Here is a 27,518-nt window from a genome sequence, read left to right as displayed (position 1 = left end):
AGGTGCTGGGGAGAGAACTCAGGAGTCCAGGGTCCCAGCACCCCCTAGTCTACCCCCACAGTCTGCCCCTACAACCTGGGAGAGAACCCAGGACTCTCCGTTCCCAGGAACCAGGTCTAATACTCCTTGGCTCCCCTCTCCTCCCCTCCCAGAGCTGGGAGAGAAGGCAGGCGTCTGCCCCCATCCCCGAAACAGGAGCCCTAAAGCAGCTGGATGCCGCTGGGGGGGCAGGGTTGTGCAGGGAACCCAGGCGTCCTGGGGGGTTAACCCTTTGTGAGCCCCTGCCCGGGGAGGAGCCAAACGCAGGCTCCGCAGGAGCCGGATCGGGCCCCCCAGGGTTCCCCCTCCCTGGGAAAGGCCACGGGGAACAGCTGGGGCGGAGGGGGGCTTCGAGCGACTGGCTCGACGCTGCCCCCTGGCGGCCGCGGGTGTGCGTGTGTGTGTGTGTGTGACGCCTGAGTTCTCTGTGCATGTGTATGCGTGTATTTATTGTGCGTGGCAGTGTACACATTTGTGTATGGGGGGGTCTGTCCACATGTGTGGGTGTCTGCACATGTACACGTCCTGAACCTGTGTACACACACACACACACACACACACACACACACATGCCAGCAGGTGTGCACATACGAGTGCCGGTGGGCAGGTGTGCATTCACCTGTGGGTGTGGATGTGTTCGAGTGTGGGTGTGCATGCATGTGCACGTGTGTGTACTTATGTGGGTGTGCATGTGCACGTGCCTGCATGGGCATGCACATGCATTCACACGTGGTGCATGCATATGTGCATGCCTGTGCATGTGCACATAGGCATGTGCATGCGCGCGCACATTCACACATGGGGTGCCAGCATGCATGTGTGCATATGCATCCAGGTGTGAGCTGCACATACAGACATGTGCATGTGTCCATGTGCATATGTGTGCATATATGCATGTGTGTGGGAGTGCACATTCACATGTGGGTGTTCATGTTTGCATGTATACAGGTGTGTGTGTGCATACATGTGTGAGCATGCATATGTGTGTGCATGTGCATCCGCATGCAGAGCTGTACATGCACATGTGTGCACAGATGCATATTTGCCCCGAAGCAAACGTTTACGTGTGGGTGTACAGGTGCATGTGGGTGCACACCCAGGTGTGGCTTCACACACATGTGCCTGGGTGTATGTGTGCTTGTGGGTGCAGGCACACACGAGCATGCAGGTACGGCAGCAAGGACTCCTGGGAAGGCTGCTCAATAATTCAGTGGGATACCTGATCATACCTGGGCCTCGCGTTGGGGGGCCGTGGCATCTCAAGGGCATGGGCCCAGAACCTGTGCAGCTACGCCAGGAAGCGTGTTCCCCGCGCCTGCCCCAGCCCAAACCGGCCCGACTGGCTCCGTCACAGCTCCCAGCCAGACCCCCCCACCCTGTGCCAGTGAGGGGGGACGGTCACGGGGACGAGGGGTGGGGGCAGGATGCCAGCGCCGTGACGTGTTGCAGGGATCACGGAGCCCAGGCACCGGTGTCCAGCCCAGGCACCTGCACCCACTCCCAGGGAGGTGTTGGTGAGTGGGGGACACAGAGCTGGGGGGAGGGGCAGGCCTGGATCTTCTCTGCCTCTTGGCTGTAGGTTCAAAGCCAGGGGCTCCTTTGAGATGAGGCAGCTGTGTGGTGGCTCAGAGATGTAGCCAGCTCTGGTTGGGGAGCAGGGTGGACACACAACACTGAACCCAGCTAGGGAGGGATCCCAGTGTGAAAATGCAGCTGGCTTTGGAGTGGGACACAGCAGCTGTATGACAGTCTCCAGCCACGCTCAGCTGGGATCCATCCCTTCTTGCTCCAATGCAGCCAGCTCTGGGGAGGAGTGTGGTGGGTACATAACACCACCCAACCCAGCCAGGGAGGGTTTGCAAAACAAATGCAACCAGCTCTGGGGTGGGAAGCATTTGAGGATCATGGTGGGGATAGAAAAAGGAGTGGGGTCAGGCCAGGCTGGGCCCTGGGCTGGAGCATGCCCCCACCCACCCCTTGCTTAGATACACAGGGACTTTGCTCCCTGCCAGGCCCAGCCGTGCTGGGGGAGGCGGGGGTACTGAGGAGACAGCGGGGGGGGGGGAGGCTGGGAGCTTACCCAGCTCTGTGGTTTCTGGGCCAGAAGGATCTGCCTGTTCCCTCTCATGCTGAGATGCAGCTGCTTCTGGGGTGGAAAAAGGTAGCTACATCGCATGGTAGTGGAGGGTGGATGCAGCACCCCTTTGGATCCCCTCAGGCCCCAGCCAGAGTCTGACCTGCCCCCACCCTCCCAGGACAGAAGGGTTAACATGTGCATGTACATGTGTGTGCATGGGGACAGCCTGCCTCTGGCTCCATGTGTGTATGTGTCACAGGGCACCCCCTCCCCGTCTCTACTGTCCATGTCTGGGTGTTAGCGTGCCTGTGCCATGTATGTAGCCATCTCCTTTCATGTCCCTGTTGGGGATGGAAGGGGGCCACAGCTTGTGCTTGTCCTTGTCCCAGGTTTTGTCAGGTGTGGGGTGGTCCCTATCTGTCTCAGCATGTCTGTGTCGCCATGTGTGGGGGTCACTCAGGGGTTGTGTGTGTGTGTGCATGTATGTGTGTATCCGTGTCGCTCGGACCATGTGCGTGCATGTGTGTGTCACTCAGGCTGTGTACATGTATGTGCGTGCATGTGTATTGCTCAGGGGTTGTGTGTGTGAATGTGTGTTGCTTAGGGGTCGTGTGTGTGTGTGTGTGTGTAGGTGCATGTGTGCGTGTGTTGCTCAGGAACCAGAGTGTGTGCTTTTGTGTCGCTCAGGGGCCATGTGCATGTATGTGTGCATGTGTGTTGCTTAGGGGCCATATGTGTCTATATGCATGCACATGTGTGTGTTTCACTCAGGGGCTGTGTGCATTTGTGTGTGTAAAAGTGTGTGCATGTGTGCGTGGATGCATATCCCTCGGGGATCTGTGTTGCAGCACGTCTCCCTTGTCACAGTGTGTGTGTCTCCTGATACTGCTGTGTGTCGGTGCCAGCCTCCCCCCACACCTCTCACGGTGTGTTTGCATCAAGCCTGTGTCTCTCCATCGCTGGTGGGGGGGAGGGGGGGGGGATGGTGTGTGGGGGGTGGGGATAAGCATCCCACTGCATCCCAGTGCCTTGGCTCTGGCCCTTGGTCAAGCACCCCCAAGACCTGCTGTCCCCAGCCCCTGATACAGATAAACAGGAGGGGAGGGGGGATGCTGAAACTGGGGTTCCCCTCCTGCTATCAGCTACTTGATCTCAGGTTCCCCCCCCCCCCCCCCGGCTGGCACCCCCTCTCCCTGTCTCTACTCTCCATACTCTTCCCCCCCACTTCCCCATGAGGGGGATCTCACCTCCAGGCCCAGTCAGGCTGCCCTAGCTTGATCAGTGCCTCCTGCTGGGGACCCCAGGGCCCAGCTAACTGCCCCCACTCTGGGGCTCTGCACCTGCTCCAGCTCCATCAGCACCCCCTACTGGGCTCCTGACATACAGGCTCTGATTTGGGGGTGACCCTAAGCAGGTCCTGGTGGGGGGGTGGGAGGTGGAGCCTGAGGGGGGGGTCACCAGGTTGGCCTGGTGTGGGGGAAGACGGGAGCCAGGAAGGGCGAGGGAAGGAGGGGTGGAAGGAGGCGGGAGGAAGAGGGGAAGTGCTTACCGACCTCTGGACCCCTCCGTAGCCACCGCTGCAGGGACCATGACTGACAGCACCCACTACTCCCAGCGCCTGCGGGCCATCGTGGTGAGTGCTGCCCACCCCCAATACCCCCAAACATGGGGCTCAGAGGTCCCCTTCACCTGGCCAACAGATACCCCGTAAGCCCCACACTGCTGGGGAGACACCCCTGGAGAAGGGGGGAGGTCTGGCTTGGTTAGGATAGGCGGTGCCTAAATCCCTTGGGCTGGGGGACCCAGGACCCCAAACCTCTTGGGTTTGGAGGATTCAGGACCCTCCCTTTTGCACCCCCTAGGGGCTGGAGAGGTTAGGAGTTTTCCCTCCCACCCCCAGACACCCCACGGAAGCTGAGAATGGCCCAGCTCATGATAGCTCAAGACAGAGCCAGACCCCCATGCCCTGCCCATTTTCGCCCTCCCCTTGCTGGGGCTTGCTCCTTCCTGGGGCCAGGAGTGGCTGTGAGTTCCCCCCCCACCCCCAAACAGCTAATGGAGACTGAGAACGGGTCAGCTCATCACAGCTCACAGCAGGGCCAGACCCCCCTTCATCTTTTCCACCCATCTTTTCCACCCCCATTACTCCCCCTTCCCAGAGGGCTGAAGGCGCTGGGAGCTTTCCCCCCACCCCCTAGATATCCCGTGTAGGCTGAGACTTGCCCAGCTCATCGTAGCTCACAGCAGCCCCCACCGCCCCACCGCAGGGTCCCCAGTGACTTTGTGGAGCCAGGGAGCTGCCAGGAGGCTGGGGTAACCTGAGCCCCTGGTGTCCCCCTGCTCCAGCATCGACCCAATGAATTATTTACCAGGCCCCGGCTCCGGCCTGTTTCAGGCTCAGGGCCCTGGAGACCTGCCCGGGTGCTGGAGGAGGAGGAGGAAGGGGTGGGGGTAGAGCCTGGCTGGGGGCAGGGAAGGGACCCTGGCGACAGGTGTGTGTGTGGGAGTAGCAGGGGGGAAGTTGGGGGGTGGTACGTGCAGGAGCTATGTGTATGTGCGCTGAAGGGGAAGAGCGTGTTACACCCATGTGCATGCAGGGGATGTGTGCACTGGGGGAAGAGCATGTTACACCCATGTGTGTGCAGCACGTGTGCATGCAGAGAGGACACACATGTGAACCAGGGGGAAGAGCCTGTTACACCCATGTGCATGCAGGGACCATGTGTGCATGTTAGGCAGATGAAGAGCAGTGGGAGCACATGTGTGCACAGTAAGAGGGATGGGTAGTGGCAGGTAGGGCTAGGTGTGTGCACAGGGGAAGGCATACTCCTGGCAGGCACACACATATGCATGCATGATCATTACAGGCATACACATGTGCAGACATGATCCTAGCAGACATGCCCCCATGCACATGCTCCTGGCGCACGCCTGTGCACACACATGATCCTACCAGGCACACACACTCCTGGCAGGCGCAGACATGTGTACACACATGCCTGGCAGGCACAGTCATATGCACACATGGCCCTGACAGGCACACACATGTGCACACATGCTCCCGGCACACACATCCGTGCGCACACATGCCCCTCCCTGGCAGGCCCAGCACACACAGGGAGGTGCTGCCCAGTCCCTTGTTCGGCGCGGGGGAGCGGCGGGTGCGGGGCCTTTGTCCGCGGCGGGCGGGGCCGGGCTCCGGCTCACCCCCCCCCGCCCCCCGCAGGACCGGCGGAGGCTGCAGGAGCGGATGCTGCGGACGCGCCGGGAGCTGGACGAGGAGCGGCTGCGGGCCGGGCGGCTCCAGGTGCCGGGCGGGGGATCTGGCGGCTGGGTCGCGGGGGCTGGGGGGGGAGCTGGGACCCCTGGGATGGGGGGTATCGGGGGGCTGGATCACCTGGCAGAGGGCAGATCTAGGTGTCCCTGAGATGGGAGGGGGTCTGAGGGCTGGATCCTCTAAGATAGAGGGGATCTGGGGGCTGGGTCCCCCTGGAAGAGGGGGATTTGGGTGTCTCTGGGATGGGGGTGGATCTGGGGAGCTGGGATCCTTGGGATGGGAGGGATCTGGGGGATGGGACGCATAGGCTTGGGGAGGGGGGACCTGGATCTTCTGGGCTAAGGGGGATCTGGGGGCTGGGACCCCTGCAATAGGGAAGGATCTGGAGGGCTAGATCCTCTGGAATAGGGGATCTGGAGGGATTTGGGGATGGGTCCCCCTGGGCTGGGGTGAATCTGGGGGCTGCATCCCTTGGGATGGGAGGGATTTTGGGGCAAGGTGCCCCATGTCTGGGAAGGCTGGATCCCCTGGTCTGGGAGGGGATCTGGGACACAGGATCCCCTGGGCTAGAAGGGGATCAACAGGGGATTTGTGTGCTCCTGGGTTGGGGGGGTGGCAGGAGAGGGGATTCCAGAGTGGAAGGATGCTGGGATCCCTGCCCACCAGCTCTGGCATCCCCACCCCATGTGTGCAGCACACAGGCTGCAGGAGCCAACGTTGGCCACCGCCCTGGCCTGGAGAAAGCCGGGGGGGGGGGGGGGGGGAGGGTCGACACCTGTGTGCTTGTGGGGTCAGGGATGTAGGGACCAAGGGGATTGGGGACCTTGATCATGCCTCAGGGTCCCAATCCTTTGGCTGCCCCTCCCCTTTATGCCCCCACCAACCCGAGGTGTGTTCAGGGCTGGATGCCTCATGGGGTTTGTATACCCAGGGCTGCACATGTGTTCATCTCCATGCATCCTAGACGCATGTGTGCATGGGTGGGAGCACTGCATTAGTGACACACGTGTCCCCTTGTGGGCGTGTCTTTGTGCCTGCTAATGGAGGGCAGTATTGGGTGAGACACATGCCTAGGGGGTATGTTGTGATGGGACACACATGGATGGGGGGTGACCTCGGCCCCTCCACACGCCCATGCACATATGTCTGTGCGTGTGCATACGTGTGCAGGGACCTACCTGCCCACGGGAGGCTTGCAAGGATGCTGTGGCGTGTCTTCCTGCTAGCGTAAGTCCCTGAGGGAGCGGTGGCTGATGGAGGGGTCGTGCCTACCCCCAGAGGACGACGACAGTTCTCCACTGTGCCAGGTCCAGTCACGGATCCAGAAGCTGGAGAACAATCTGTCCAGGTGACAAGCAGGTGGTGTTACCACAGGGAGTCCAGGGCAGTGTGGCCACCTCTGGGTTGGAGCACAGTGGCATTCATCCCCCAGGTACCACCAGCTCTGGGATGGAACTGTGCAGGGGGTATCACAGCCCTGCCCAGCAAGGCTGCATGGGTAGCGCACACTCAGGGTTGAGATGTAGGCAGTTCTGGGGTGGAATGTGGCTTCCATTTGCTCTCAGCATCCAGATGCAGCCATTTCTGGGGTGGGACAAGGGGGCTATCACAGCCCCAGGCAGCAATGCTGCACAGATAGTGCGCACTTGGGGATGAGATGCAACCAGTTCTGGGATGGAACATGGCCTCTGCTGGCTCTCAGCACTGAGATGCAGCCAACTTCTGGGGTGGAACACAATTGCTGCTGGCTCGTGATGAGGTGCAGCCAGCTCTGGGGTGAAACATAGTTACTTCTAGCTCTCAGCCCCGAGATGCAGCCAGCTTTGGGAAGAGTCTAGATCTTAGCCAGGCTGCTGGAAGAGGGGGAGTTTTGCAACCGTGCTTCCAGGAGCGCTCTGTGGGCTCTGAAACCACAACAGGAAGAGGAGAGGTGGCCACCGGCCATGGGTTGATGGCAGTGGGGGGGGGGGTGTAGAGGCTGAGTCAGCACCAGCTGGCAGGAGCTAACAGCCAGCCGCCTGCCAGCAGCTCCAGGAATCCTTTCACCTTGGTGGGGGGCTGCATGGGGAGGCATCCCAGGAGCCCTTGTGATACTGTCTGGACTTTACCCCCCCACCCTCCCCCCCAGTGCTTCTTGGGAGGAGGCAGCAAAGCCAAGGCTACATGGAGGTGGGAATGGATGGAACCCAGGCGGCTGGGCTCCCAGCCCCCTCAACCCAACCAACTCTCACCTCTGGCTCCTGCTGCCTTTTGGACCTGGGAGGCGCAGAACCCGGGCACCTGGGCCATCCAGCCTCTTTTGTTGTAACCAGGGACTGCATGTGTGTGCAGGGGACAGCCATAAAGACAGCATGTGTGTGTCTACACTTGTGCAAGACAGGCAGCTGTGGGTGCCGGCTGGTCGATGGGGGGAAAACAACTGGCCCCACTGTGTGTCTTTGCCCCCATACTGCTTGTAGGCCAGAGGGATTCCCTGTAGGCCAGAGGGATTCCCTACTCTACTGGCAGCACCTACAGGTGCCAGGCACCCAGCACTGGGACTGAGGAGGCGAAACTGGTTTGAATGGAGCACAGTGGTGGGGGGATAGAACCCAGGGAAGCAGAACCCCTCCTCCACCAGTCTGACCTCTCCTTTCTCTGCAGCCTCCAGGTCCAGATGCAGCAGCTGGATGACCCCAACCCTGCCACAGAGGAGGGTAGGGGGGTTGCTAGGGACCCCTGTCAGGTAACAGGATGTCTCTGTGTGGTGGGGAGGCAGGGGAGGGGGCTCTGTTTCCCAGTGGAGCACCCCCAGGAGCCAGGGAGTCCCTGTACTTTATCCATGGGGCTCTTAGGTCTTCTCCAGGTGCCTGGCTTTCTCCAGAGTTTCCAGGGCTGTGGGGTGGCTTTATGGTGGGGCCCTGCTGGGGCTGGGGGGGAGCCATGAACCCCAGCCCCCACCCATACTCCTCTGCTTCCCTTCTAGGCTGGCGGGGCTGCATCACCCCCTGCAGGTGAGTTGCCCCTTGTGGGGGCAAGAACAGGAGAGACAGGGAGCCTGGACACCTGGGTTCTCTGGGAGGGGAGTAGGGACTGGGGGTGGTTAGAGCAGACAGGGCTGGGAGCCTGGATGCCTGGGTTCCCTGGGAAGGAAGTAGAGCTGGGGGATGAAAGCAGGGTGGGGCCAGGAACCCGGATGCCTGGGTTCTCTCCCAGCGCTGAGGGGTGGACAGGGCCTGGGGGTCTGCTTGTGGCGGGGGTAATGTAGTGCCAACCCTGAGATTCAAACCTGCCGCCAGCTGGAGCTGTTTGGGAGGGTGTGGGGAGCATCTAGCTGGGGTCCCTCATTCTGCCTCCTCCCCAGGTGGGGCAGGACATGGCAGTGATTCTGAACCAGCCCCGACTCTGATCCCGGCCAGGAGGGACCTGCAGGAAGCCCTGGAGAACGGGGATGTGGCCAGAGCAGGTGGGTGCGGGGCCTGGACTCCTGGGTTCTCTCCAGCTTTGGGAGAGGAGTGGGGCTGGAGAATGAGAGCAAGGGGGGCTGGGAACCCAGATACCTGGGTTCTCTCCTGAGCTCTAGGAGGGGAGGTGGTCTGGGGTGTTAGACCAGGGAGTGGAGGGAGCCTGGACATGTGGGTTCTCTTCCCCAGCCTGAGGCTGGATGTTGAACCTGGTGGCTGAAAGCAGGAACAGGATGCCTGGGTCCTCTAACTAATGCTAACCCCTGTGCCTCAGTTTCCCCAGCAGGGAAACGGGGAGCAATAGCCTCCAAAGCAATGGCGGAGGGGCATGAGGCCCTGCATCCTGTCCTGCCGCCATCTAGGTCCATTCCAGGCCCCACTCTAGGCATCTCACCCCCACCCCTTTGCCTTCCAGATCCCCCTGACAGCATCAGCAGGCACAATCTCCAGGCTGCCACAGGCAGCCATGGAACCCCGGCATCCGGGGATGGCTCTACCCCCCGGCCAGCTGAGATGATCATCCGCAACCATTTGGGACAGGAAGTGGGCAGCATGGATGCCATCCGCCGCGCCGCCCCCGGCATGGAGGGGGAGTGGCTGGAGAATGGGCCAGGGACTGAGACACCAGGCCAAATCTTTTCTGTTCCCACAGGGGAGAGATCCCTGGAACAGATCCCACTGGCTGGGGTGGGGGAACTGCCTTTGCCCAACCAGATCCCACTGGCTGGGCTGGACCATATCCCGTCAGCTCTGCTGGATCAGATTCCATCGGTTGGGCCTGACCAGATCCCATCAGCTCTGCTGGATCCAATCCCATCTGTTGGGCCTGACCAGATCCCATCAGCTCTGCTGGATCAGATTCCATTGGTTGGGCCTGACCAGATCCCATCAGCTCTGCTGGATCCGATCCCATCTGTTGGGCCCGACCAGATCCCATCAGCTCTGTTGGATCAGATCCTATCAGCTGGGCCAGATCAGATCCTGTCTGCTGGGCCAGAAGATTGGCTTTCTCTTCCTGAGCAGATCCTGCCAGGTGGGCTAGACCAGATCCCATCAACGGTGCAGGACCAGATCCTATCTGCTGGGCCGGGGGATCATTTTCTCCTGCCTGACCAAATCCCGCCAGCTGGACTGGAGCAGATCCTGTCAGCCATGCAGAAAGATCTGCCTCTGCCCAATCCGATCCCATCTATGCAGGACCAGATTCCATCCGCTGGGCTGGATCAGATCCCATCCACCATTCAAAAAGATCTGCCTCTGATCCCACCAACTATGCAGGACCAAATCCCATCTGCTGGGCTTTATCAGGTCCCATCATCCATGCAAAAAGATCTGCCCCTGCCTGACCAGATCCCATCAACTATGCAAGACCAGATCCCATCAGCTGGGCCAGGGGATAATTTTTCTCCTCACAACCAGATCACATCTGAGCTGAACCAGATCTTAGCTATGCAAAAAGATCAGCCTTTGCTCAACCAGATTCCAACAGCCATACAGGACCATATCCCTTCAGCTGGGCCAGAGGATCAGTTTTCTCTCTCTGATCAGATCCTGTCAGCTGGTCCTGGGCTGGATCAGGTTCCATCAACTATGCAGAACCAGGTCCCACCCACTGGGCCAGAGAATCACTTTTCTCTGCCTGACCAGATCCTGCCAGCTGGGCTGGACATGATCCCATCAGCCATGCAAAAAGATCAGCCTCTGCTTGACCAGATCCCAACAACTGTACAGGACCAGGTTCCATCAGCTGGGCCAGACCAAATCCCAGCCACTATGCAGGACCCACTCCCATCAGCTGTGCAAAAAAATCAGCCTCTGCCTGACCAGATCCCAATGCCTGTACAGACCCAGATCCCATCACCTGGTCCTGACCAGACCCCACCAACTGTGCAGGACCAGATCCTATCAGCTGGGTCAGGGGATCAGCCTTCTATGCCTGACCAGATGCCACCAGCTGCACCCAATCAGATCCCACCAGTTCTACAAGAAGTGAAGTCCTCTGTCCTAGACCAGATCCTGCCAGCAGTGGAGGAAGCAAAGTCCCCAGCACAGGACCATATCCCATCTACTCTGCAGGAAGCCACACCTGCTCTATGGGACCAGATCCCTCCAGCTGCATTCAAGCAGATCACCCCAGCTGCTCCTGAAGTTCAGCCCTCTCCGCCCAACAAGATCCCATCCACTCCACATGCAAATCAACCTTTCCTAGACCAGATCCCACCAGCTGGGCTCAGATCTCAGCTTTCTCCATCTGACCAGATCCCAGCCACTCTGCAGGAGAATCCACTGCCTCCAAACCAGATCCTGCCAGCTGGGCCTGACAAGATCCCAGCAGCCGTGGAGGAAGTGAAAGTCTCTGCCCGGGACCAGATCCCATCGGCTTTGCCTTGCCCGATCCCACTGGGTGCTGGCTCTGCTCCACCTCCCCAGGTTCGGCCCACCCTTCTAGGCCAAGCCATGGAGGAGGTGCCAGGGAACCCAAGTGTCCTGGCCTCCGAACAGCAACCACTGCTGACAGAGGCTCTGGTTCCACGTGGCCCCCCGGAGACACCACTGGCCACTGCCCCCTCCCCACAGCCCCGTGGTCCCCCCAGTGCCAGCTCCCGCAAGCAGAAGTCCTGCCAGTGCTGTGTCATCATGTGAGCCCAGGTGTGGAAATCAAGGACACAGCTGCCAGCTGCAGCATCAGGGCATGTGCCGTAGTGTAGACGAGGTCTCTGGAGCATCAGCCTGCCCTCTCCTGAGTCCTGGCGAGAGGGAAAGGGAAGGGGGGGGGATGAGGGACCCGCCCACACATGCACACGTGTGCTGTGCCATGGATTGGGCCTGCTGCTCATGCAGACCACTGGGGGCACAGGCCCCTGCCACTAGCACATGTATGTGCAGAGAGAGCATGCGTGCACATGCAGAGAGACTGTCTGGCACACAAGCACGTGTGCATGCAAAGAAGTCATGTGCGCACTCATAGGCCTGCACATGCTTCCATAAGCATGCCTGACATGCAAGTGCACGTGTGCATGCAGCAGTCACACGTGCTTCTGTGAACATGCCTGACAGGTACACGTGTGCATGCAGATGTCACACGTGTGCATGCAGAAGCCCATGTGCATTTCCATGAACTCACCTGACACGCAATCCCATGGGTGCATGCAGAGGTCATGTGTGCTTCTGTGAACATACCTGACAGTTACACACGTGTGCATGCAGAGGTTGTGTGCATGCGTGGGTGCAAGCACACATGCTTCTACATCCACCCAGAACAGCAGCTCCGTGTGTCAGAAGCTTCCCCTGTCCCAGCACACACTCCATTGCACCCATGTCTGCTCACACGTGTACACACAGGCCTCTCAGCTGGGCAAGGGGCCCCTGGCACCCGGCCCCACACCCCCTCCTCCCAATGCGAGGCAGGTCCCATGATCCTTGTGGACTCTTTTTTAACCTCTGCCCCACTCTGGCCAGGCCAGCAGGGGGTGGCAGCGAGCACAGCCATTAAAGCCCTTGCAACCAGAGGACTGGGCTCTGATTCTGTTGGTCGTGAGGGAGCAGCCTGACACCTGGGTTCTGCCCTGAAAAGAGTTCAGATCCTGTCTGCTGGGCCAGAAGATTGGCTTTCTGTTCCTGAACAGATCCTGCCAGGTGGGCTGGGGGGGTGAGAGCAGAGGGAGCTGGGAGCCTGGATGCCTGGGGGTTTTAGCCCTGCCCTAGGAGGGGCACAGGGCAAGGGCATCGGGTAGAGCAGCCAGGACACCTGGGTTCTGTCTCCCACTCTGGAGGGCAGTGTAGGATAGGAGGTAGTTATGGGCCTCAGCCTTGTCTCCCTCTACACGAGACACCCCCCACTGCCCCTCTTGATTTTATTTTTTTATAAATAAATAAATATATATCTGATCCTCTTGATACCAGGAACCAGGCCTGCTGGGTCCTATCACACAGCCCTGGGGATTGCCCCAGGGTCAGAGGGGCTAGGGGCCAGGCCCCAGTGAGTGAGGGTGAGGGGTGTGGAATACAGGACTCCTGGGTTCTCTCCCAGCTCTGGGTGGAGACTGGGGGCAAGGAGGTGAGATCTGGGGGGCAGCACTGGGAGTCCAAGACACCTGGGTTCTCTCCCTGGGAAGGAGAGGGGGAAACGGTGGGAGGAGGTCAAGTGTCTCGGTTAAGAGCCCGAGATTCTGGGAGGACAGGACTCCTGGGTTCTGGGTTCCAACCCAGCATGGGGAGGGTTGTTTGGGTCTAGTGATTGGGGAGCAGGGCTGGAAGCCTGGACACCCCCCCCCAACACACACACGATAGAAGGGAGCGACAGCATGGCAGGGAGGACCCCTATCTCTCCACAACCAGGTGCCAAAGACACAGGAGCTGGCAGCTACACAGGATGGGTGTATTTACAAGGTCATCATTAAGGCTACAGGGGGTGCTGGCAACCCTGGCCCTGCCCCTTCACTGGAGGCCCCACCCCCTCCCCCATATGGCAGAGGGTGGAACTTAGAGGGCTTTAACAGCCCAATCCCTGCAAGCCCAGATGGCTTCAGGGACAGCAGGGTGCCCAGACTCCTGGGTCCTCTCCCCAGCTCTGGGAGGGCAGTGTAGTCAAGCGGGTGCAGCAGCAGGGGTCTGGAGCAGCCGTGGTGCCTCCTGGAGGGGTGAACAAGCCCCTCCTCCTAGTGCCAGCCAGCGCCCCATGCTGACACTGCCAGGGGATAGGAGCTGTGCCCATGTCCTAGTGCTCCTCACAGGCTCACACCAGTCCCATCACCTCCTCGGGCGTGGGCATGAAGTGCTTCTCGTAGCCAGACAGGATGGGCGGTGGGTCCCCAGGGCTGGAGCTGGGTCCAGGGCTGGGGGGGGTCTTGATGTTGGGTGAGGCGGGTGCTTCAATGGCGATGTGGGTGATGGGTGGCTCCTTGGGGGCCAGGCTGAACACCAAGCTGCCAGTGTCCTAGAGGGCACAGGGAAAGAACCCAGGAGTCCAGAGCCCAGCTCTTCCCCAACCAGACCCCTTCCTCTCCCCTCCTGGAGCAGGGAGAGGACCCAGGTGTCTGGACTGCCCAGCTCCTTGGAGCCACTAGGCCCTGCTCCTTCCTGAGAACCCAGGTGTCTGCGTCCTGGCTCCCTGGAGTCACTAAACCACGCTCCCTCTTGATGAAGCCCAGGCATCTGGGCTCCCTTCAGTCATTAGCCACCCCCACCTCCGTGCCCCACGCCTTACCTTTGGCACCTCCTGTAGTAGTACAAGGCTGTGGACAGGGTCTGGGATCTTCTCCCAGCACCAGCGTGGAAGCACCTTGTGGCACAGGGTCAGCAGCCTGGGGGCAATGAATATGCATCTGCTCATTTACATACATTGGATTCCTTTCCACTCATCCCTGCCCTGGACACCTGGGTTTTCTCCCCAGCTCTGGGAAGGGAGTGGGGGCTGAGGGGTTGAACTGTGGGGGCTGGGAGCCCAGATGCTTGGGTTCTTCCTGCACCAGAGCAGAGCAGCTGGCTCACAGCCCCCATTCAGGGGAAAGACAGAGAGTCCCCCCCAGGAGGGCGTACACAGGACCAGGGGAGCAATTAGGAGAGCAGCTGGGCCCCCTTCTGGGGCTCTTACTGTGCTCTGAAGATGATCCCTGCGATGCAGGCCAGGAGGAAGAAGAGGCCGAGGCCAAAAAGGGCCCCCAGGATGGTCTGCCAATGGGAACCTGGGGATGATTCGGTGGAGGGGGGTGGGAAATCACAGCCTGCTCCTGCCCCCATCTTGTAGCAGCAAGTACAGCACCCCCTGCAGGGTACCAGCCCCTAGAAGTCCCCTCTAGACCCAGGTGGGATGGCTGGGGGACAGGAGACCAAGCTGGGTCTTACTGGGTGTGTGGAAGACGTAGACAGCGCTGGTGGGACCCTCCCCGACATTTGTGGAGCCGCTCATCCGGAGGTAGTAGGCAGTGTCCGGCTGTAGCCCTGATAGCCAGTAGCTCCGCTCGCTGGCGTTCACTGGTGGGGGGGCACAACATCATGGAGGTTCCCTGCTGCCCGTAGCTCCCCAGCCCTGTGCTCTGGTCCCTGTATCCCAGCCACAGTCCCCCAAATCCCAGCTCCAGCCCCTGGATCCCAGATCACAGCCTATCCCCCACACCCCCACCTCCTGGATCCCTGCCCCATGCTCTTAAACTGAATTGAAGCCTTTGGATCCCAGTTCCCAGCTCTCAGACCCCAGATCCCAGCTCCATCCTCCCAGACTGAAGCCCCTGGATCCCAGATCCTGCATCCCAGCCCTATCCTCCCAAACTGAAGCCCCTGCATCCAGCTCCTTGCTCCTGGATCCTAGCCCCAGGCCTCCTGCCCCCAGATTCCAGCCCCTGGTCACCAGCCCTAAATCCCTGGAGCTCAGTCCCCTGCCCCAGCCCCTGAGACCCCCTCCCCCAGCCCCACAGAGCATAAAAGCCTGCTACTGCTGTCAGCTGGGGAGAATGTCTGACCTGTGCCCAGAGTGACCAGCCCCCCCAATTCCTCCCATCCTGAGGGGCGGGGGGTCTCTTACCGCTCTGGTTGGTGTTGAGGCTGCCAGTGGCGGACTCCAGGTACAGGGTGTAGTTCACAAGCTTCCCATGGCAGTAGCGCAGGGGGATTTCATGCCAGGAGATGACAGAGGCTGTTGGGGACACACTCTGGGCATGCAGGCCCTCGGGCCCAGCTGATGGTACTGGGGGGGGGGCAGGGCAGGCATGAGTGGGGCAGCTACCCCCCCCCCACCCTCTGGTGCTGCTCCACCTTGGCCCTGACACCAGAGGGCACCCAGATCCTGTTCCCCCCCAGCCCTGTCACTGGGGGGGGGCACCCGGATCCTGCCCCCATTCCTGCCAGCAGGGGACACCCCAAACCCTGCCCCCCTACCCCCATCATGGAACCCTGCCCCTTTCCTACTCTGCCACCCAGGAGCGGCCCAGATCCTGCCCACTACCCCACTGCTTCCACTTACCTCCTTCCTGGACATAGACACGGATGGAAGGGGCTGCCCCGAAGCCACGCGGGTAGAGCGCATACATGCGCACCTGGTATGGCACCTCAGGCTGGAACTTACCTGGGAGGGGTGGGAGGCATAGATCAGAGACCAGGTGGTCAGGTGGGGGGGGGGGGGCAGGCAGGTTTCTAGCCCTGGCACAGCCAGGGGGAGGCAGGTTGGGGGCAGAGAGATGGGAAGGGGTCTGCGGGGTCCAGAAGGGTGCACCTCCCAGGTGCACCAGGCCTCAATGCTCGCTCTGAGCAGGAACAGAGTCCTGCTGTCTGGGCTTCCAGTGCCTCTGCCCCTCTGTCCTACTGGACCCTGCTCTTGTCCTCAAGGTGGTAATAGAACCCAGGAGTCCTGGCATCTGGACTCTCTGCTATAACCCCTCCACCTCTCAGAATGGGGAGAGAACTGAGGCATCTGAGCTCCAAGTCCCCACCGATACAACCCCCTAGCCCCAACTCCCCTCCCAGAGCTGGAGAGAACCAAGCATCTGGGCTCCCAGCCCCCCAGTTGCCTCCCAGAGCTTGAGAGAGAAGCCAGGCATCCAGGCCCACCTGGAAGCAGGATGTGATTGTGCTCCAGCGGGCAGCGTGTCCAGTTAGGGAGGGTCCTGGGGTCTCCCATCTCCTCAGCCCACTCCACCAGCAGCTCCCGCGGCTCCACGCCTGGTGCTACCCAGCTCACAGCCAGGCCCCCCCCAGACACTGCCTCTGCCTGCACCTTCTGGGGGGGCGGCAGGTCTGGGGGTGCATAGGGGATGTTGGTGCTCACTCCGTGCCCATTGGTGTGTGCTCCCCATGCCCAGGCCAGGAATGGGGGGTGCAAGTGGGGGCTCCAGGGCCCTGATCCAGGCCTGATCCTGGGCCCAGTGCTGGGAATCCGGCAGGGGTCTCTTCCTTCTATAGGATCCTGATCTAAGCCTGATCCTGGACCAGGCTTGAACTGGTCCCCCACAGGGGGGTCCCAATCTGGACCTGATCCAGTGGCAGGAAGTGGCTCAGGGGCAAGGTCCAGGCTTCCGCCCTCCATAGGGCCCTAATCTGGGCTTGATCCTGTGACCACTGGCTGAGGCAGGTCTGGAACAGGGTCTTCCTCTCTCCCTGGGGAGGTACTGAATAGGGCCCAGTCTGGGGGCTGCAGGGACTCACCAGTTCGCTCCAGACTGAGGATGGCTGGCTTAGTGCGCCCACGGTGGGTGCTGGCCGAGATGGAGGCATTGGGGGCAGTGCAGGGCAGTCGTGCATGGCAGCAGGGGACAGCCTGATCTGGGGCTGGTGGGATGGCTACGTTGTAGCTGGTCACCACCCCCCGTGCCAACTTGGGGTCCAGCTCCTGGGAGGTGGTGGGAGAAGGGTTAAACCTCAGGGACCCCCCCCCCCCCAGCTCCCCTCTGCCCCCCTCACCTCCCAGGGCACTGTGGGGAAAATTGGGCCTCAAATGCGACCACTTCTGGGGTGGAATGTGGCAGGTGAACAGCTGCCTTAAGATGCTGCCCCTGCCCCTTGCAAAGGAGACTGACAAAGCCTGGCCTCAGGGGCTGGTTGGAGGCTGGGAGAGGTGTGGGAGGGTGACCTTTAACCCTTTGCTTCTCAGGCTGTGGGGGGGCAGTCCTCACCTTCCACAGTAGCAGGCAGGGTCTCCCCGGCTCTGTGTCATTCAGCACCCGCCACACGTCCACAAGGCCCTCAGGGGCTGCAGGTAACAAGGGGCTCAGGGCAGGCAGGGGGAGAACCCAGGTATCTGGGCTCCCAGCCCTGCCCCCTTCTAATCCCTGGGCCCCACTCCAGTCCCAAAGCTGGAGAGAACCCAGGTGTCTCTAACCCCTGCCAGCCCCCACTACCCTCATAGACTAGGGAGAGAACCCAGTTGAACCCATCCTGGGATCCTAGTCCCCCTTCCCCAAACTCCCCAGACCCCTCTCTCCTTCCAGGGAACCCAGGTGTCCGGGCTCCCAGCAGCTTCTGCTCCCCCTGCCCCAGCCCTCTTCTCTTCCCATAGCTGTAGAGAACCCAGGTGTCCAGGCTCCCCTTGCTCTCACCCCTCCCAGCCCCCACTGCTTTCCTGGAATGGGGGCAGAACCCAGGTGTCTGGGCTCCCAGCTCTCCCTCTCCAGCTTCCTGCCCTCCTGAAGCTGGAGAGAACCCAGGTGTCTGGGCTGGGCCCTACCAGCCTCAGGGGTAGTGAAGTACAGTGGGGCCCCCCAGTCGCTCCAGGGGGGGCCGCACCGCGCTTGCGCCTCATAGGCTGTGAATGGCTCCAGGCCCAGGAACTCATGGCCGCTGGGTTCCAGGTCATCCTCGGGTACCTGCCAGGGGACACAGGGGCATGAGGGGACAGGGCCGGACACCTGGGTTCTCCCCCAGCTCAGGGAGCGGGGAGGGGGTTGGGTGGTGAGAATAGGAGGGGATGGGAACCCAGACGCCTGGGTTCTCTCTCCAGTTTGGGCCTGGGAGCCCACTTCTGGGTGGGGAATGGGATCTGTGGGATTAGAAAAGGGGGGGCTGGGAGCCTGGACACCTGGGTTTTCTCCCCAGCTCAGTGCAGGGAGCCCAGATGCCTGGGTTCTCTCCAGCTATGGGAGGGCGAGAGTCTGAGCAGGGGAGGCTGAGAGTTTAGATGTCTGGCCCTCAGCCCTGCCTGTGGTGACCCTATATCACAACGAGGGACATGCTCAGCTGGGATGGGCTTCACCTGTCCCCCAAAGGTAAGCGTGTGTTTTCTACTAGGTTGGCGGATCTCCTCCGGCGGGCTTTAAACTAGGCTCGTCGGGGGGAGGGGAGTACAAGGGCAGGGGAAGCTGTGGACCACCAAACCATGTGGCGCCCACAAGGACAGCCCAGCCTGAAGAAGGAGAACATTGGAAACCTGAAAGCCATGGGGAGACCAGCACTACAGAACAGGTAAGAAACAAGAAGGTAAGAAACAATGGGCCCCTTGGGACTCGGAGCGGGGGGGCAGCAAAGGCACCAGTCGCAGGGCTCAAGTGCCTATATACTAATGCTAGGAGCATGGGGAACAAGCAGGATGAACTAGCGCTCCTGCTTGCACTAAACACCTATGACTTAGTGGGGCTAACAGAGACCTGGTGGGATTCATCCCATGACTGGGCGGTACATATTGAGGGCTATAGATTGTACAGAAAGGACAGGTCGGGGAAGAAAGGGGGGGGGGGGGGTTGCACTTTATGTCAGTGAGTAATATACATCAAGCCTCATCAAGACAGAATCCAAGGTTGAGGAAGTAGAAGGATTGTGGGTTAGGCTACATGGGGGGCAAGGAGAAAGGGATTTGGTGGTAGGGGTCTGCTACAGACCCCCACACCAAGGGGAAGAAATAGATGCGGGGCTCCTGAGGCAACTCTCGGAGACCATAAAAGCTAAAGAGGCGGTAGTCATCGGGGACCTAAACTACCCGGACATCTGCTGGGAGACGCAGACAGCAAGGTCCCATCGCTCATGCAGGTTTCTAACCTGTGTACAGGACCTCCACCTGACACAGGAGGTGCATGGTCCCACTAGGGGGAATGCCATACTGGATCTGGTATTGGCAACAGGGGATGACATGATAGGGGACCTCCAGATCGGTAGCCATTTGGGAGACAGTGATCACCTAATAATAGAATTCAACATAAGACGTCGAGTGGGTAAGGTAACTAGTAGGGTGAAAGTGCTAGACTTTAGGAAAGCTGATCTCAATGCACTCAGGCGATTAGTCAAGGATGCACTGCAGAGTAGGAGTTTTGAAGGGATGGGAGCCCAAGAAGGGTGGCTGTGCCTTAAGGAAACGATCCTTTGGGCACAAAGCAAGACAATCCCCGAGCGAGGCAAAAAAGGGAAAGGGGCCAGGAGGCTTCCATGGCTAACCAGAGAAATCCAGGGCAGCCTAAGGGCCAAAAGGGGAGCACATAAAAAGTGGAAACAGGGTGAGATCACTAAAGATGAATATACCTCCTCTGCTCGTGCTTGTAGGGAGGCAGTTAGGCGAGCCAAAGCTACCATGGAGCTGAGGATGGCAACCCAAGTAAAAGACAACAAGAAATTGTTTTTTAGATATATAGGGAGTAAAAGGAAGGCCCAGGGAGGAATAGGACCTCTGCTAAATGGGCAGAAACAATTGGTGACAGGCAGGGGGGACAAGGCTGAACTCCTCAACGAGTTCTTGGCCTCAGTGTTCCTAAGTGAGGGGCACGACAAGTCTCTCACTGGGGTTGTAGAGAGGCAGCAGCAAGGCGCCAGACTTCCATACGTAGATCCTGAGGTGGTGCAGAGTCACTTGGAAGAACTGGATGCCTTTAAGTCGGCAGGCCCGGATGAGCTCCATCCGAGGGTGCTGAAGGCACTGGCCGACATCATTGCAGAGCCACTGGCGGGAATATTCGAACGCTCGTGGCGCACGGGCCAAGTCCCAGAGGATTGGAAAAGGGCTAACGTAGTCCCCATTTTCAAGAAGGGGAGGAAGGAGGACCCGGGCAACTATAGGCCAGTCAGTCTCACCTCCATCCTTGGTAAAGTCTTTGAAAAAATTATCAAGGCTCATATTTGTGAGAGCCCGGCAGGGCAAATTATGCTGAGGGGAAACCAGCACGGGTTTGTGGCAGGCAGATCGTGCCTGACCAATCTAGTCTCCTTCTATGACCAGGTTACGAAACGCCTGGACACAGGAGGAGGGGTGGATGTCGTATACTTAGACTTCAGGAAGGCCTTCGATACGGTATCCCACCCCATACTGGTGAACAAGTTAAGAGGCTGTGATGTGGATGACTACACAGTCCGGTGGGTGGCGAATTGGCTAGAGGGTCGCACCCAAAGAGTCGTGGTGGATGGGTCGGTTTCGACCTGGAAGGGTGTGGGCAGTGGGGTCCCGCAGGGCTCGGTCCTTGGACCAATACTCTTTAATGTCTTCATCAGTGACTTGGACGAGGGAGTCAAATGTATTCTCTCCAAGTTTGCAGATGACACAAAGCTATGGGGAGAAGTGGACACTCTGGAGGGCAGGGAACAGCTGCAGGCAGACCTGGATAGGTTGGACAAGTGGGCAGAAAACAACAGGATGCAGTTCAACAAGGAGAAATGCAAAGTGCTGCACCTAGGGAGGAAAAATGTCCAGCACACCTACAGCCTAGGGAATGACCTGCTGGGTGGCACAGAGGTGGAAAGGGATCTTGGAGTCCTAGTGGACTCCAAGATGAACATGAGCCGGCAGTGTGACGAAGCCATCAGAAAAGCCAATGGCACTTTATCGTGCATCAGCAGATGCATGACGAATAGGTCCAGGGAGGTGATACTTCCCCTCTATAGGGCGCTGGTCAGACCGCAGTTGGATTACTGCGTGCAATTCTGGGCGCCACACTTCAAGAAGGATGCGAATAACCTGGAGAGGGTCCAGAGAAGGGCAACTCGTATGGTCAAGGGCCTGCAGACCAAGCCCTGTGAGGAGAGACTAGAGAAACTGGACCTTTTCAGCCTCCTCAAGAGAAGGTTGAGAGGCGACCTTGTGGCTGCCTTTAAGTTCATCACGGGGGCACAGAAGGGAATTGGTGAGTATTTATTCACCAAGGCGCCCCCAGGGGTCACAAGAAACAATGGCCACAAGCTAGCAGAGAGCAGATTTAGACTGGACATTAGGAAGAACTTCTTCACAGTTCGAGAAGTGAACGGGCTCCCAAGGGAGGTGGTGCTCTCCCCTGCCCTGGGGGTCTTCAAGAGGAGGTTAGATGAGTATCTAGCTGGGATCATCTAGACCCAGCACTCTTTCCTGCTTATGCAGGGGGTCAGACTCGATGATCTATTGAGGTCCCTTCCAACCCTAACATCTATGAATCTATGAATCTATGCACACGCACACACCAGCTGCACAGACTCACCGAGGTCCAGTTGGAGGCGCCACAGAGCCGGTAGCGCAGCTCACAGGCTGGCGGGGGGGTGGCAGGCAGGGACCCTTCAGTCTCCCAGGTCACGGCCACCCCCGAGGACATGTTCACCAGGCTCAGCCGGGGTGGGGGGGGCTTCACTGTGTGGGAAGGGATGGAGGGAGGGAGAATTGGGACCCAGGCTCCCAACCCCATCCTGCAGCAGGATGGAACCCAGGTGTCCTTTGCTCTGACCTGTAGGCCCTGCCAACCCTCTCAATGCTGGAGCAAGAACCCAGGTGTCCTGGCCCCCAGCCCTGGCCTGTAGGAAGCTCCTGCCCCCCACCCACTGGCATTGCCCCATCCCAGGGCAGGTACCAATGGCATCCAGATCCAGGCGCAGTGTCCATGTCACGTTAGTCCCATCATCAGCTTCCACCCATACATCGTAGACCTCATTCTGCGTCAGGTGGCTCCTCTCCACCAACACCCAGCGCTGCCTGGGTGGGAATGGAGCACTCTGGGAGGCACCAGGCAGGCTGTAGGAAGGGGCATCAGGTCGGAGAGGGACCTAGGTGTCCAGGAAGCTAACCCCTGGCCAAAACAGCATGGGGGACCCAAACATACGGGCTCCTGGCCTCCCCCAACTCCACTCCCTTCCCAGAACTGGGGAGAGAATCCAGGTGTCCGGAGCTCCCAACCTCTTATGCTCTACCCAACAGATCCCACTTCCTTTCCAGAGCTGGAGAGGACCCAGGCATCCGGGCTTCCTGATCTATCCCGCAAGACCTCCCCACACCCCAAGTACTGGGATAGTACCAAGTGTCCCAGCTCCCAGCCTGCCCTGCTCTCACCCTCAGCCCCAATGCCCTCACAGAGAACCCAGGCATCAGGGCAGGCTCATACTCACAGCTTGAGGCCCCGGTAGTGCAGGTGATAGGGACCAGAGGCATTGTGGGGCGCAGGGCCAGCCCAGGAGCAGTTCATGTCCCCACGGGGTCCCAGGCGGTGACAAGCCAGTGCCACAGGCTGCCCTGCGGCAGGACACATGTAAACCTCAGACTACAAGCAAGGGAGATGCTCCCAGTCCCGCCACTTCCTATCCCAAACTGCCTGGCTGTCACCGCAGCACCCCACATCAGAGCTGGGGAAAGAACCCAGGTGTCTGGTCTTGTAATTCCCTCTCTTGTGGTCTGTAGACCTCCCCCTTCCCCCCTACCAGGAGTTGGAGATATAACCCAGGCGTCCAGGCCCCTTGCTCTAAACCCCCCTCCCTCCATGAGCTGGAGAGAACCCAGGTATCTGGGCTCCCAGTCCCTTTGCTCTAACCCCACAGCCTGCACCCCCCTCCTGGAGAACCCAGGCATCTGGGCTCCCAGCCCCCGCTGCTCCAGCTTCCACTCCCCTCCCAGAGCTGGGAAGGAACCCAGGTGTCTGCTCCTGTCCCTGCTCTGAGCAGAGGGAAAACCCAGGAGTCCTGTTGACTCCCTGCACCCAACAACCCCCAGACACTTCCTGCCGCGCAGGAGGGGGGGGGGGGCACTGGGGCACCCACATCCTCTTGCATGTGCTCAATGTGAGGGGGGAGGGGGGCATGACAAGCTGGGGCTGCAGGAAGTGGGGGTGGGGGGGCAGAGCAGGGTGCTGTGTGGTTGGGTGCAGCCATAAGGCAAAGCTGGGCATAGAACCCAGGCATCTGGGTTTCCAGACCACCCTGCTCTCATCCCCAGCCCCGACTCCCGCCCCTGAGCTGGAGAGATCCCAGGCATCTGGGGCCCAACCCCCATCCCTCATCCCAAAGCTGGAGAGAACCCAAGAGTCCGGGCTCCAGCTTCCTCCCTGAGCTAGAGAGAACCCAGGCATCTGGTCCTTACCATTCGCAATGCCCAGCACCTCCAGTGCCAGGAGCAGGACCCAGGCTCCGCTCCAGCACTCCATGGATCCGAGGGGGCTCATCACCACCTGCCCCAGGGGCTCCTGCTGCTCCCAGCTCAGTTCCCCCTTGGCCTGGGCAGGGAGTTCCTGGGGGAAGAGGCTCCCTGGAAGGGTCTTAAGTTTTTTGGGGGGGTCTGGGACTCTGTGGGGTCTCAGGGCTCTGGGAGGGAATTGGGGTTCACAGGGGGTTTCAGGGCTATTGGGGGGGGGGGTCTCAGGGCTCCCAGGGGGTGTCTGGGGCTCTCAGAGTTACGTAGGGGTCTCACAGCTCCTGTGGGGGTTTCAAGGCCCTGGGGGGGTCTCGGGGTTTCTGGGGGAGTCTCACAGTTCCTGGGTGAGGGGTAGTCTCAGAGCGCAAGAGGGACTCTGGCGGCTTCAGAGTGAGGCAGATCTTGGTCCTGGACACCTGATAGGAGAATCAGCCCCATGATGGCAGACCCCAGCCCCCAAAGGGAAGGGGGGCAGTCAGGCACCTGTGTATTGGGCCTGACCCTGAGGGAAGGGTGTGTGGGGTGCCTGGCAGATAAATGTCTGCACCTGTCTGTGCCAGCTAGGAGCCGGCAGCAGCCGGGGCATGCCCCCTCCTCCCCCGCCCTGTCCCATGTCCCTCCGAGCTGGAAAGAAACCAGGCGTCTGGACTCCCAGCATGCCCCCCCTGCTCTCACCCCTAGCCAGTACTCTCCTCCCAAAGCTGGAGAAAATCCAGGTGTCCAGGCTCCCAGCACCCCTTGCTCCAACCCAACCCCGTACTACTTTCGCAGCGCTAGGAGGGAACCCAGGTGTCCTGCCCAGTCCCTCTCACTCCAGCACCAGCCCAGAGTTGTCTCACCTCCTCTTGCTCCCCCAAGTCCCTTCCACCCCCCAGGCCCCAGCCCCGTCTCACCCATGAAGGCCCAGGCCCTGACATGCTGCCCTGGGTAGGGGCTGGAAGGTGGGGAAGCACAGCCCCCCCCAACCCTCCCCGGGAGCCGGGGCCCGGCAGCTGCTCGCGGCAGAGCAGGAAGCGCAGGGCTGTGGGGGCTGTACAGGATGTGCACACTCATGCATATACACCACCCTGCCCCACACCCCAGCTCTCCCCCTCCCCCCTGCCCAGTGCCTGGGGCTCAGGCTGCCTCCTCCCTGCTGGGAACGGGTGGCCCAATGCCTGGCAGCCTCGTGGGAGAAGTGAGTCACCCATGACCCTCGCCCTGCTCCTGCGGGGCCCCGCGTTGCAGGGGTGGAGCCGACCCAGGCATCTGGCTACTCCTCTTCACCCCAGGGTGGAAGCAGAACCCAGGAGTTGGGGCTTGCCAGCCACTTCTTGCTCTAACCACTAGGTATTTCCAAGAGCTAGGCAGAGAACCCTACTCCCTCCTCCTCCCCTCCCCTAACCCACCAGCCTTCCTCAGCAGTGGGAAAGGAACCCAGGTGTCTGGACACCGCACTACCTCAGTGTCCCTCCCCCCACTGCACCCCATGCCAGGGACAGGACACCTGGATTCTCTCCCTTGCTTGGGCAGGGACATGGAGACTAATGGCCACAAGGGGGCAGGAAGCAGATGTGCCCAGAGTCCAGCACTCTGGGGTTCCACAGGCAATGTGGGGTGGGGTGGGGCAGGGGCCAGGACTCCTGGGGTCCCTGAGGGAGGGGGAGGGGCTGGAGCTAGGGAGTCCCGGGTTCCGCCCTGGCTATGGAGGGGTTAGCGGAGGTCACCCAACCAACCTGTGAATGGGCTGTGTCCTTATCAGCCCCACCAGGCTGCCTCCCCAGGGCAACACCCACTGTCCCCTGCCCCCCCTTCCTATGTAGGAGGCAGGAAAGGTCAAGGATGAGGCAACCCCCAGCCATGGAGGGGGGGAGGGGGCTGGGGCAATAACCAGACATAGTCAGAGGGGTGCTTTTGCACAGAGAGGCAAGAAAGCCCAGACTGGGGCAATCCCCAGCCCCTACTGCACCAGCCTTGGCCAGCAGTGGGTGCTGTGGGGGTGGGGTAGTCCGATATCACCCAGGTCCGAGTCCAGCTTCCAACATGGGCTTTGTCTGATGCTTTATTGGAGTCTGTTTACAGCACAGCTGCCCCAGTGAGGACCCCTCAGCTCCCCTGCTCTAGCAGAGGGAGCTGATCTCGCTCTTGCTACAGCCCCAGCGGCAGCAGGCAGCACTGAGCCCAGTGACAACATCGCGGGGACCCCGGGGTGGGGCCCAACTCTCATCCAGCCCCCCCCGGCTGCCCCGACCCTGCCACCGCTCCGGGAGCCTCCCAGGATCCCACTCGCTGGAGCCAGCTGCCTCCGACGACTCGTCCCCTCCCAGGAGGCCGTTCAGGGCATCAGGGTCCCCTAAGAAGAGAGTGGAGAGGGAAGCGCAAAGGGTTAATCCGGCCCGCAATGGAGCTTCTTTCTGCCCTGCCAGCATGCTGCCCTGCTGCTGGAGCTGTGGGGCAGGAGGGGGTGGTCAGAATTGCCCTTGTGTTGTGAGCAATATAGGGCTCAGGACGCATGAATGAGTCAATGGGGGGTGGGGGCAGGGAATCACCCTTGTGCTATGAGTGATATAGGATTTAAGACCCATGGAAGAGCTGGGCAGTGTGCTATGAACGATACAGGACTCAGGACCCATGGATGAGCTATGGGAGGGGGAAACACCTTTGTGTTGTAACCAATATAGGGCTTAGGACCCATGAATGAGCTGGGAGAGGGATCACCTCTGTGCTATGAGCCATACAAAGCCTAGGACCCATGGGTGAACAGCCCCAATGGCAGCCAGCAGCTGCACAGAGCCCCCTGCCTGGCTCCCAGTGCTCCCTCACCCCTGCTCCGGCCACCAGTTTCCTCTCCCAACACGCTTCCCGGAGCTGAGAGAACCCAAGAGTCCTGGCTCCCAGTCTCCATGACAACACGTACATTCCATTCACTTTCCCCTGGTGAGTGGTACTGGGCACTGTCAGACCCAAGATGGTGCCATCCTGACCCACTGCCCCCTCCCTAGACCCCTGGGCCTGATTCCAGTTCTTCCTGGGGCCCCTGCCTCCCCCACACCTTGCACCCATTTCCCAGGCAGGAAGGCTGAGGATAGGAAAAGACAGCGACTCATTAAAAGTCACCCTGCAAGTCAAGAGCAGGGCAGGGAAATTAATCCAGGAGTGCTGGCTCCCAGCCTCCTGCCTTGCTCCAACCACTAGCCCCCACTGCTCTCTAGAGCTGGATATGGAACCCAGGAGTCTCATATCCCTGCATCCCTCTCCGTTCCTAGAGCTGGGGATGGAACCCAGGAAACTCGGCTCACTCCCCCCTGCCCGCTCCAGCAACAGAACCCAGGAGTCCGGGCCCCCACTCACCTGCCCGCCGCCAGCGGGATCCACCACAGGTGAAGATGACGGCACGGATGAACTCACGGCCACAAAGCTTGACACCATAGGGGGGACCCCGGGCCTCAGCCTCCAGCTTGGGTGTCACGAGCAGAGTCCCAAGCACCAGCACTGCCAGCAACTTCTGCATGGCTGGATAGAGCGCGGAGCCCAGAGCAGCCTCCTGGCACGGCTGTGGGGCCTAAATAGTCTACACAGGGCCCCCCCCCACCCCCCACCCCCACCCTGGGGAGATGGGTTGTGGGGGCCGGAGCCAGAGCCAGTTTGAGAGCTGGAGAGAGAAGCAGATAACCTTTGCATGCGAGGCATGAGTCACACCTGATCCCCCCCTGGCCTCTCTCAGCCCCCACCTGCTCCATCACTCCCCCCCGCCCCTGTCGGTGCCCACTGCCTCCTGGCTTCACACGGGGCCTTGGGGACTCGTGTACATGAGCTGGGTCTCGGATGTACACGTGTGTCCACACATGGGACTCCTGGCATGTAACTTCTTCTGCATGGGAGTGCTGGGTCCCCTGTACACATATGCATGTGCACTGTTCTTCACTGTGCCTCTGGTCCCCC

General features: G+C 60.3%; 3 protein-coding genes across 5 annotated transcripts; 1 reads left to right on the top strand and 2 right to left on the bottom strand.

The window, feature by feature from the left end:
- Positions 1-1,537: 1,537 nt before the first annotated feature.
- Positions 1,538-12,345, top strand: PALM3 (paralemmin 3). The gene is made up of 8 exons (XM_019486195.2): positions 1,538-1,553; positions 3,688-3,749; positions 5,343-5,423; positions 6,620-6,741; positions 8,037-8,118; positions 8,359-8,386; positions 8,737-8,838; positions 9,252-12,345. Exons 2-8 carry the CDS (start codon positions 3,705-3,707, stop codon positions 11,477-11,479), a joined length of 2,688 nt encoding a protein of 895 aa, XP_019341740.1. The 5' UTR covers positions 1,538-1,553; positions 3,688-3,704; the 3' UTR covers positions 11,480-12,345.
- Positions 12,346-13,200: 855 nt separating this feature from the next.
- Positions 13,201-24,655, bottom strand: IL27RA (interleukin 27 receptor subunit alpha). Of its 3 annotated transcripts, XM_059732310.1 has the most exons (16): positions 24,491-24,650; positions 23,933-24,013; positions 23,547-23,694; positions 22,583-22,706; positions 22,051-22,211; positions 21,688-21,833; positions 17,991-18,129; positions 17,440-17,516; positions 16,973-17,156; positions 16,379-16,564; positions 15,795-15,896; positions 15,357-15,518; positions 14,681-14,809; positions 14,430-14,520; positions 14,043-14,139; positions 13,201-13,772 (listed from the first exon to the last, which is right to left on the bottom strand). In XM_059732310.1, the coding sequence occupies exons 1-16, from the start codon at positions 24,512-24,514 to the stop codon at positions 13,572-13,574; spliced, it is 2,052 nt and encodes a 683-aa protein (XP_059588293.1). In that variant the 5' UTR covers positions 24,515-24,650; the 3' UTR covers positions 13,201-13,571. The 3 variants fall into 3 exon arrangements, with proteins under 3 accessions (XP_059588293.1, XP_059588294.1, XP_059588295.1); XM_059732311.1 differs by lacking the exon at positions 16,379-16,564; XM_059732312.1 differs by lacking the exons at positions 13,201-13,772; positions 14,430-14,520 and having other exon boundaries at positions 14,050-14,139; positions 24,491-24,655.
- A 990-nt stretch (positions 24,656-25,645) lies between these two features.
- On the bottom strand, positions 25,646-27,189 carry RLN3 (relaxin 3). The gene is made up of 2 exons (XM_006262773.3): positions 26,928-27,189; positions 25,646-25,929 (listed from the first exon to the last, which is right to left on the bottom strand). The coding sequence occupies exons 1-2, from the start codon at positions 27,085-27,087 to the stop codon at positions 25,697-25,699; spliced, it is 393 nt and encodes a 130-aa protein (XP_006262835.1). The 5' UTR covers positions 27,088-27,189; the 3' UTR covers positions 25,646-25,696.
- Between the last annotated feature and the right edge of the window lie 329 nt (positions 27,190-27,518).

Source organism: Alligator mississippiensis, chromosome 8 (genome assembly GCF_030867095.1).
Source record: "Alligator mississippiensis isolate rAllMis1 chromosome 8, rAllMis1, whole genome shotgun sequence".
Lineage (NCBI taxonomy): Eukaryota > Metazoa > Chordata > Crocodylia > Alligatoridae > Alligator > Alligator mississippiensis.
The sequence above is the reverse complement of the archived record's forward strand: the minus strand, read 5'-3'. Positions and strand labels throughout refer to the sequence as shown.